General features: G+C 33.4%; 1 protein-coding gene and 1 non-coding gene across 2 annotated transcripts; both read right to left on the bottom strand.

The window, feature by feature from the left end:
- Window positions 1–3,858: 3,858 nt before the first annotated feature.
- On the bottom strand, window positions 3,859–4,420 carry LOC129769503 (adult-specific cuticular protein ACP-20-like). The gene is made up of 2 exons (XM_055771822.1): window positions 4,250–4,420; window positions 3,859–4,188 (listed from the first exon to the last, which is right to left on the bottom strand). Exons 1-2 carry the CDS (start codon window positions 4,418–4,420, stop codon window positions 3,859–3,861), a joined length of 501 nt encoding a protein of 166 aa, XP_055627797.1.
- A 6,512-nt stretch (window positions 4,421–10,932) lies between these two features.
- Window positions 10,933–11,076, bottom strand: LOC129772171 (U4 spliceosomal RNA). The gene has a single exon (XR_008742579.1). It is a non-coding gene; the product is annotated as a U4 spliceosomal RNA (small nuclear RNA).
- Between the last annotated feature and the right edge of the window lie 544 nt (window positions 11,077–11,620).

Raw genomic sequence — 11,620 nt, 5'->3', positions numbered from 1 at the left:
CATGCAAATAGGTTAACAGGCGACGTGTGTCATTTCGCTACGACCCGAAGCGGAACGTGTTTCGTGAGCCGAGTAAAGTAGATTTGCATGAAACATAATTAACTAGCGCTCGGTGTTGATGATATGTTGGGATAGTTTACGGATTGAAGCTAACTCGAATTGATAAAAACTATTAATTTAAATGGTTCTATTTTGAGCCTTACAACGATGACGCCTCTAGTTGTTGTAAAAGGTCGAAATGTGTTATTAGTGGATATACCCCCCAGCATTAAGAGTTTATATTTGAACCATTAAATGTCGAAGTATCTGAAAATCATTATTTGATGATCAGCTGTTTTGAAATAAAGCTTATATAAAGCGTCATTACAGTATGGATTATTCATCATGACCAGCGATGCACATTTCTGCACCCTCTCTCGTATAGAGACAAGGTTCACAAATGCAAGTGAACTTGAAAACATGTTCAAATTTAAAATTGGAGTCTGAAAACAGATAGAAGTTCATGATTCTATAATTTGCTCATATTCGATCGTTCTGGTTCATTTAATTGACGGAATTTGACTACATTGCTGCTGACGACCACAAAGTTATGATCAGAGCGAATTGACATCCACCTGAAAATCATGAACATCATTTTAATGCCCCCGAAAAGGATGGAGGCTTTGAATGTCATCAATTACGGGGACATTAAGTGGAGGCTTTGTTTAAGTATAGGGCCTTAAATGTTGCGATGACGAAGATACGGTGACGACATTTACTGTGTTATCACTTACTCAATCAGATGAGCAGGCCCAGAGGCTCGATATTTCCATTGCTTCATTTTAAATTTTTCCATTTCGAGTTTTTAAAGTTTTTCCCTTTTTCATTTTCCGTTTTCCATTTTTCATTTTATCCATTTTTCCATTTTTTTGTCATTTCTTCTTTTTTTATTTTCCCGTTTTCCCCATTTATAATATTCTATTTTTACAGTTTTACATTCGTACATTTGTACATATTTAAATATTTATTGTTTTAAGTTTCTAGTTTATTTTATTTTTTATTTTTTCAATTTTTCAATTTACAGGAAAACTTTGATACAACGTACCCTCGTTATAACGTACCCTCGTTATAACGTACCCTCGATATGACGTCACTCGATACTCAAAGTGTAAAGGAATAAAATTTTCAATATTTTTTTTCTGATAGAACAATGAATTATCTGTATTGTGATGCTAAAAAAAAGTTTTTTTTACCTTCAATCAATCCCAAAATATAGCTGGTTTTGTGATTCCGGATTCTGAATGAATCAAGTTTCAATCAACAGTACGAAGGAACCATCATGAGAAAGGCTAGCTACGTCTTCTCATTGTAGTTATTCATTAACTTTACGAAAACAGCAACACAATAATGTATTATAGACTACGTTTGTGAGTACTTTATTATGCTTCGATATAACGTACAATTCGATAAAACGCACAATTTTGAAAGTGAAATGTACGTTAAATCGAAGTTTACCTGTATTTCTATTTTGTCGTTTCTTCATTCTTGCATTTTTCAATTTTACCATTTTCGCATTTTCCATTTTTAGATTTTTTCATTTAACCATTTTTCATTTCTCCATGTTTCTTTTTGAATTTTTCCAGTTTTAATTTTTTTATTATCTTTTTTTTCTATATATCTTTTTAATTTTTCAGTTTTTCAATCTTCCAATTTTTTTTTTAAGTTTTCAATTTTTCATTTTTCATTTTTAAATTTCTAAATATTGAAATTTGAAATTTTGAAATTTTGAAATGAAATTTTGAAATGAAATTTTGAAATTTTGACAGTTTGAAGTTTTAGATTTTTAGATTTTTAGATTCTTAAAATTTAAAATTTCAAAATTTTTAAATTTAAAATTTTTAAATTTTTAAATTTTTGAATTTTTAAATTTTTAAATTTTTAAATTTTTAAATCTTTAAATCTTTAAATTTTTAAATTTTTAAATTTTTGAATTTTTAAATTTTTAAATTTTTAAATTCTTAACTTTTTCAAATTTTAATTTTTTCAATTTTTCAATTTTTCAATTTTTCAATTTTTCAATTTTTCAATTTTTTAATTTTTTAATTCCAATTTGTAATTTTTTCAGTTTTCCAATTTGTTAATTTTTCAATTTTTTAATTTTTTAATTTTCTAATTTTTAGTTTTTCAATTTTAATTTTTCAAGTTTTCAATTTTTTAATCTTCCAATTTTTCAATTTTTAATTTTTTCAATTTTTCAATTTTTCAATTTTTCAATTTTTAAATTTTCCAATTTCTCAATATTTCAATTTTTTAATTTTTCAATTTTTTCAATTTTTTAATTTTTCAATATTTTAATTTTTGAATTTTTCAATTATTCAATTTTTTTATTTTTCAATTTCTATTTTTTTCAATTCTTCCTTTTTTTAATTTTGCATATTTCACATTTCCATTTTTTCATTTTTTCCATATTTCAATTGTAAAAATTTGAATGAAAATTATTACAAGATGTAATATGGTGGCAGCTAAACAAAATCACAATTATTACTATAAGCTGACAAATTTCAATTACGACTTTTTTTTTATTTGATTTGAAACATTTTATCACAATGTGACATTCGTGTCATAATCAATCACGACTGTTTTTTATAAGTGCGTTCATAACAAAAAATCCAGATTAAAATACATATAATGTACAGCAAAGTTGTTTGGAAAGCAATGAATTATTTAGAAAAAATAACATTTCAAATGCACCGTTAAAAATTTTACTCATAAATTGAATTCAATACTAAAAAAATATAACTCAAAACATGTCTCTTTCGATATTTCTCATATATTTTCATTAGAAAACCATTAATGAGTAAAGTGTATTAACAAAGTTTGACGTATAGTTTCGTTGCGTCCGACTCATCAAAATGGTGATATGGCGCTTTAAAAATATATGAAACTTTAATACTTTGCAAAATCGTTGGCATTTAGTAAAAGTATTATGAAACATCGAATCTAAATGCGATTTTACATGAAAAACTATTTATCATGTTTTATCCTAGAACTAACCGTTCTTGAGATATAAAAACATTTATGCAATGAAAATAATGTTAGAGAAATTTCCATTTCTACATATTCCATTTTGTCATTTTGTTTTTTCCATTTTTCAATTTCTCAATTCTTCAATGTTTCAATTTTTTTTTTTTATTTTTCTCTTTTTCCATTTCACATTTTTCTATTCCTCCACTTTTCCACTCAATGTCCAATGTCCATCAAGGTCGAGAATTAGTTACTCTAATTGGGTTTTCTCAAGACTAGAATCGAATGAACTGAACAATATTCAAGCCTCTGTAATTCAACACAACGACTGCTACTGCTACGGGTGCTCTCGAGACCGAACGAGAAAATATAAAATTTCCATTTTGTGTAAAATGCAAGCTATTTCGCTAGCACGGATTAGAAAATCAAACCAAAAATTCAAAGTTTGAAGTTTTTATAATGTAAAAAAAGCTAAAATTAAAGTTAAATGGCAAGTAGGAGGTCTTCAAAGCCATAAAGGTCGGGCGTTCGATAATTAAGTGAACGACTATGAGTTCAATTCCAGTACCCTTCATTGCTTGATATTCTGATAGGTATTTTTCAAGATTTTTCAAGATTGATGAACTTTGTAGTTTAATAGAAAACATCAATCAATCAAACAAGTGGCGGGCACTCTCGCACCCCAGCAACAGAACAACAACAAGTTTGTATCGGTATAGTATAAGAATCGGATTCGCATTGTTTCTATTCATAAAACAAGACAAACAATAATCATTCATTCACGCATTATTTTTTATTGCTAATATGTACAGTTTATTTGGCATCGGTTTTCCAATTTTGCAGTGGTCCATCCATTTAGTCATACTTCTTCAGTTTGCTATAGCTGTAACCATGCCCATGGTATCCGCCACCATAGCCTCCCTCTTCGAATCCACCGTATCCGCCCTCGTGGATACCATGACCGATCGTTTTCACCTTCGCGTCAAATCCGTGCTTACCATCGGCATAGTATTCCACGATACGCTTCGTGCCGTCCGGTTCATACAGGGAGTACTCGCCCTTGACGACGTCTCCATCCCGGGTCTCCCACTGACTCTTGTGGTCTCCCGTTTTGTAATCCTTCACACCGTATTCGAACTTGTACTTCGGGTATGAGTAGTAGTCTTCATAGCCCTTGTAGCCTTCCTGTAAAATTATAAAGCGTGTGTTGAAAACGTCACCAACCCGACCGTTTATAATCACTCACATGTCCATAACCGATTCCATGACTGATTTCTTCCTTAATTTCGTGACCAATTCCTCCGTAGTACTTGTACGGGATATGTTTAACCTCACTGATGTAACCGTGATGGTCAAGATGCTCAAGGCTCAGCGCACCTGCCAACGCAGCAAGCGTTATCACAGCAACTTTAAACATTTTGGTCCGAAACAAATAGCTGTTCTATCTAGGAGCGAGTTAATTAAACTGATAACTTTTGCGCCAAACAATTGGATATTTATAGTAATCATTCCACAAGAATTAAAACCTCTACGACGCGTTGGCAGAATCCTTGACTGCATGGAAAGGTTGGTTTAAAAGCATCGCTGTGTTTCCGTTGCGGATTTCGCCACCTCAACCGAACAAAGTTTCACACGCCACCCAATCTTGTTGGGGGTTAATTGCAAACATTTCATGCTTCACTTAAGCCACTCACCGATCGGTTATTGGGCTGATTGGTACACTCTGTAACACGTTGTAATAATCGTGTTTGAATGTGAGCATTGAAAACGCATTAGATAGCAATTAATTATTATGCACTTTTTTCCCCCATCATTCACCTCCTTCGGAGAGGGACGAATGAATTGCATTGTGTTTTAATTTTATATATGTTGATGATATATGAAAAAAGAAACCAAAATTTATCAACCGAATGATCTATAAATAACAAGTGTAGAGCCTCCGAGATTTGCACATGTATCGGATTAAAAATTCAGATTACCTTAGCCAGGACTCATATACATAAATTACGTTACTTCGTAACGAATAATTTACAGTAAACGACATCGAAGGTGAGATGAGTGCTCAAACGGAGACACACCAGGAATCCGAAAATAGTTCCAGAGACAATGATGTTGAATTAATACATATTTGCCGAGATTCGTGCGGCAAACAAACGTCGCCGGACGATCAATAATGGATGGGAATTTTGATTGAAAACATCAAAAATACATTATCGACAGTTACGAGCGGTTTAGTCGAGCTCCACACGGTGAAGGTAGAGTAATGGGGTTGAGGTAAATTCTCCGATAGTTCCTCCTCGGAGAGCTGTGCCGCCAGACGGTGTGGGTTCTGGACACATGCTCTCATACCCTTTGAACCAGCAAGGGGTCGATCATCTGCACTAAATTCGATATGAAAAAACTGACACTGGTTTGTCTGGAGCTCAGCTGTTGTCCAGTCCCGCACTCCGCTGTGTCGGTGTACATCAACTGGTCGATTGAACAAATTCATGGATGGAGTCTGATGGATTGAGGGAGTAGTTTACGGTTTACGGGATGGAACCAAAACAACTGACATGACCCCGAACATGATGGCAGGATGTGACGATACATTCGATTTCAATGGGGTGAAATGCTGCATCTGATTCTGGCAGGTATTAATCATGGTGGGCTCGAAAAGAGTGTCATCGATTGAAAGCTGGAGCCATCGTTATTAAACTGATTACTACGGTTGAGCTGAGATACGAAATGTTCGGATTCGTTCGTTCAATAAAGTAGTAGCACTGATGACATTCCTTATGATGGCATATTTTTGATGTTCAATACTCAATATTCATCAAATCTTGAATGTTTTCATATTATTTTCATTTCAACATAAGAAGAGTATTATTTGAGAACTTTTCAACATAAGGAGAGCATTACATAAGAACTGCAAACTGGTGTAATGAAAACAGCATCCGGACATGCTAGAGTGCTAAAATTTCGAATAATAGCCCCATTTCGAAAATTTCCAAAAGCACAATCCTAATTGGGATTCATTGGGATTCATTGAAATCGAGCCAATATACTAATCAATATCATGGCTTACCATATTCAAATGAAGATTATGTTCAAATTATTCAACGAAAAATATGAGGAGAAGGTGGTATACCAAAATTAGTTTAATGATAATAAACTGTCCATAAGTAAAAGATGCGTCATTGAAAATGCGAGAATATTTCCATCTTCTTTCTGAGTTATTTTATGAATCTTTCTAGATTTTTTTTCATTTTACAGAGTAGTCATCAGATTCAAATAATAATAGTATTTCGTTGACATCTTGTAAAAAAATAGATGAACAAATGATTTTCAGTTTGGTGTTTGCCCAGGAAACGATAGCAGGAATTGTTGGATGCTATTTGACCACTATCTACCGCATCAAAATTTTTCTACGATTTAATGTTAAGGGGGTATTCTATTGTAGAGATAACCCTAATTTTTTAAAAATTGGAAAAACTAGTTTCCAAAACACGCGTTTGAAGCAGGGTTACCATATCTACAGAATAATCTGTATTTATACAGATTTTTCAGATTTTTTAAAACCAATAATCTGTAGTTACAGATTACAGATTTTTTGGGTTTCATACAGAATCTACAGATTTTTTCAAATAACGTTCCAATATAAGTTATGTCTTGATGTCAATAATATTTTTTCCCATCTCATATTTTATTCATATAGCGTTTGAATCAGTCTGAAAGAGAGTCATTTTGGCATTCATATGTAGCGTGATACCCTGCTTTCTCATGTTCGATCTGAGAAGGAAAAACGCAACAATCTATGTACTAGCGTTACAATAAATAAGTAGCACTGTTTTTTTTCTTTTCTTTCTAAAACACAGTGAATTTGAATTTCAAAAGTGCGCTTATATTATATTTTTCTTTGAAAGGTCTTGTTTTAAAACTTGAAAACACATAGAATAACGTTTTCGGAAACATTTAGTGAGTACAAATAAAAAAAATAGATATCGGTCACGGAAATTATCCAATTTTTGCTCAGAAATTTCATGAGGGATTCGTGATAAAGGGTGTGTCACATCAAATTGCATCACGGAAAAAACGCTGTAGAAATTCGCCCAGTAGACCGATCCTTTTGAAAATTTTAGACAGTAAAATAAAAACTATTAAACAACTTTTGGCATTTTCTTTTTATTCATACTTCGAGCCCAAGCCCGTATGCTCGCACCTTCCTCTTTACCCCGTCCATAAGGTTCTGTACAACGTCAGGTTATAGTTTTTTTTTAACAGAAATCCACTTTCTCTTGAAGTCCGCCTTCGATTTGACAACTTTTGGGTTCGTCCGGAGGGCCTGCTTCATAATCGCCCAATATTTCTCTATTGGGCGAAGCTCCGGCGCGTTGGGCGGGTTCATTTCCTTTGGCACGAAGGTGACCCCGTTGGCTTCGTACCACTCCAACACGTCCTTTGAATAGTGGCACGAAGCGAGATCCGGCCAGAAGATGGTCGGGCCCTCATGCTGCTTCAATAGTGGTAGTAAGCGCTTCTGTAGGCACTCCTTAAGGTAAACCTGCCCGTTTACCGTGCCGGTCATCACGAAGGGGCGCTCCGCTTTCCGCAAGAGCAGATCGCTTGCCACACCATGTACTTTTTGGCGAACTTGGATAGTTTCTGCTTGCGAATCTCCTCCGGAACGCTGAATTTTTCCTCTGCGGAGAAGAACAACAGGCTCGGCAGCTGACGAAAGTCCGCTTTGACGTAGGTTTCGTCGTCCATTACCAGGCAATGCGGCTTCGTCAGCATTTCGGTGTACAGCTTCCGGGCTCGCGTCTTCCCCACCATGTTTTGCCTTTCGTCGCGGTTAGGAGCCTTCTGAACCTTGTATGTACGCAGGCCCTCCCGCTGCTTGGTCCGCTGGACGAATGAACTTGACAAATTCAGCTTATTGGCGACATCCCGGACCGAACTTCTCGGATCACGTCTAAACTGCTTAACTACGCGCTTGTGATCTTTTTCACTGACGGAGCATCCATTTTTGCCGTACTTCACCTTCCGGTCGATGGTTAGGTTCTCGAAGTATCGTTTTAGTACTCTGCTGACCGTGGATTGGACGATTCCCAGCATCTTACCGATGTCCCGATGTGACAACTCCGGATTCTCGAAATGAGTGCACAGGATTAATTCACGACGCTCTTTTTCGTTCGACGACATTTTTCCAAATTTACGAAAAATTGACAGTGAAGCATGGCCAACGTGATTTGTACACTCTTATCTGATTATAAGCGAAAGCTGAAGATATAATTCCTAAAAATTAAATTTCTACAGCGTTTTTTCCGTGATGCAATTTGATGTGTCACACCCTTTATTTTTACACCAATCGTACCTCCTAACAATATATAGCAATATAAATTGATAAATTTCCAACAATTTTATGTTAGAATGCTTTGAAAATAGAAAAAAATGTTTAGTCCGTGTTAGGAAAACGCATTGCGGTCTTTACGTTTATAGTTATTTAAAGGCCCATAGCGCCCAAAGTGAACAATTAAGATTAAATCAACTCAGCAAATATTGGAGCTCAAGTAATTGAAAATAATGATGATGGCTAATGATACTCATAATTGGTCTAATTTTATTTAATGGAATCCGTACTTAAACGCAACCTAAAAAGGTTTAACTACGTAAAATTTTGGAAATTTTTAACAGCATCTGATGAAGCCACAAGATCTTACGTCGGTTTTGAAGTTCAGCAATTCCAAATGAAATCGTCCTAAAAAGGCAGATTTTAAAAACTTGTATTTTTGATTCCGATGAAATTGTGTATTCCGTTTGGGTTGGAGGAAATATGAGTTTTTCACAGCAATTGGGAATTGTTTGACTCAAGCGTAACTTTTGAAAAAGGCGTATCGATTTTAGTAAGAGAAATCTTTGATAATTTATATCTCAAAAACTATGTGTCGTACCGAAATAGTGTCTTAGAAAGAGTTATAGAGTATTGATGGTTGAATATGAAAAAATGTACACTGAGAAAAAAAAATAGTACTCTTTTTTTTATTTACAAAATTAAAAATTCAATTTGCAATATCCAAAATACATATTTTTAAATTTTTTTTCTTTTATTTTTCATACAAAACAGAAGTCATGCAGAAAATTTAAAAAATGGGCCCAATATGATAAAACTATTTTTGACGAACTTTGTGGAAAATCGGAAATTTTTAGGAATTTTCGAAACTTCGAATTTTTGTATGTTAACAATCATTTTTAGCCACAAATTATGAATCCTGATGTGATTTAAAACAAAAAAATTTTCGAAGTATTTAAAAAAATTAGTTCTAATTTAGTGTCTTTTTTATAGTAAATACTCCTTTTTAATATGTTTGTCATGTTCATGAAATTTTATGAATTTGCTTATAATTTCCAACAACTTTTCCAAATACATCATCATGGTTCATTTTTTGACTCAAGCGTGAGATATAAAATTTCAAAGATTTCTCTTACTCAAATCGATACGCCCTTTTCAAAAGTTACGCTTGAGTAAAAACATTCCCAATTGCTGTGGAAAACTCATATTTCCTCTAACCCAAACGGAATACACACTTTCCTTCGAATCAAAAATACTCATGTTTTGTCATTTGTCGATTTCATTGGGAACTACTCAGCTGTAGAAACAGAAGTTACTGAACTGGGAGTGTTGCATAGAAAAGAAAAAAATTAAATCTTAATAAAACAATATCCGATTAATTTATTTAGAATGATGAAATTCTATCAGAACCTGTCCGTATTCTAGGCATATGGGTTCAAAGCAACTTTATGACCATTTTTAACGCGTTGAGAGTTCTGTTATTTTTGAATTGCTGCCTTATCATGTTATTGTAATTGTTATAACAAAGCTACTTACATAGCGCAACGAAAAAAGCATGCCTTACAGTGTAAACTTTCATCACACTTCAATGAAGCATTGTATTTTCACTACAGTTCTTGCTCTACATGGATATCATCGACATCGTCCAATTCGTCGAATTCATAATAGCTATGCCAATCAATGATACTAAACCAAAGATTATGTTTCAAAATTGGACTTATAAATTACCTATACAGATTTAAATACAGATTGATTGTTATGGCCGTACCAGGTTAGATTCCGCATCACTAAAATGGCTCTAACTCGATAAATAATAGGATTTTCGATAAGTACTTTCTAGGGTATATTCTTGAATGCCTAAACTACAGAAATATGTAGAAAAAAATTTTGATTTTTTTCAAATTTCTAGATCAGAATATAATTACTACGAACAAGCGGACAAACATATTTTCATCATTTTTTCAACACTTCTGGTATTTTTTCTACTTGTTATGATCGGAACAAGTTGCTTGAGATCATTTATGACTATATTACGGTGAAATTTTGATAGAGGCGTGTATTTTTTTAAATAGAAAGGTTTTGTTTTAAATATATATATATTTTTGTTTTAAATATACATGGTTTTGTTCGGAATTCAGTCCCTTTCCATTTCTAACGGCTGCACTCCAATTTCTAATACGCATTTGACCACCTCTAATGTGTAAGGAACATGTATGTCAATTTTGATGAATATCGGTCAAGGCGTTCCAGAGATATGATGGAATATATTTATATACAGTACTGGCCAAAATTATAGGGAGTAAGGATGATATTGAGATAGGTGTGGGAAACCTTTTTCAGTTGAAATTTAATGAAAAATAAAAAAAAAATGCAGAACATTCAATCAACTTTTATTTGGAATCAAATTAAAACTGGTTGTTAAGGTTTAGTGTGGATTTACTATCGGTATTGGTTGGTAAAAAATCTTGTTAGTCTACAAAATCTTTGAAAAACAGAAATAAATCGATTTTTTTTTCTTCCCAATATTGGTGGACACCTACTCATAAAAAGACAAAAAAATTGAACGTAGAATATTCTTAAACATAAAAGTTTTAGATAGTATTGTTCCTTATCACAAAATATGAGACCCGTATTTTTTTAATTTTATCATTGGAGTGTTCATTTCCATTTTAGTTTTTAGCTAGCAATAGTCCCACCTCGGATAAACCTCATTGGTTACGATAATGCCACTGCGCAAAGCTTTTTTCCATTTTACGGTGGTCTAGAAAATAGTTTTCCCCTTTTTCCAAAAACTACTTTTTTTAAATTTATAACTTTCGAACTGTTAGACCGATTCAGATGATCGACACATCAAATTAAAGCCAATTAGCTAGTCTTTTTCGAAATCTACATCTTTTGCAAGTTAAATATGTTTCCATGAAAGACTAGCTAATTGGCTTTAATTAGCTGTAATTTGATATGTCGTTCATCTGAATAGGTCCAATAGTTCAAAAGTTATGAATATTTAAAAGAAGTATTTTGGAAAAAGGGGAAAAATGATTTTTTCGGACCACGCTAGAATGAAATGAGTACCCTAATGAATGGGTCTCATATTTAGCGATAAGTAACAGAATTGTCACTGCTTACGACAATCTGAGAACCACCATATCGGTTTGGCATGGACTGGCTGTATATTAGAGTTGTAGGGGAAAACTGACCTTAGAATTCTCAAACGTGAATTTCCTAAAAATGTTGATTCCCACGAGAAACTACCCTATGCAAAATATCGGCTCAATCGGACTTCAT

Source organism: Toxorhynchites rutilus, chromosome 2 (genome assembly GCF_029784135.1).
Source record: "Toxorhynchites rutilus septentrionalis strain SRP chromosome 2, ASM2978413v1, whole genome shotgun sequence".
In the NCBI taxonomy this organism is placed as follows: domain Eukaryota; kingdom Metazoa; phylum Arthropoda; class Insecta; order Diptera; family Culicidae; genus Toxorhynchites; species Toxorhynchites rutilus.
This window is presented reverse-complemented; position numbering and strand designations above follow the sequence as displayed.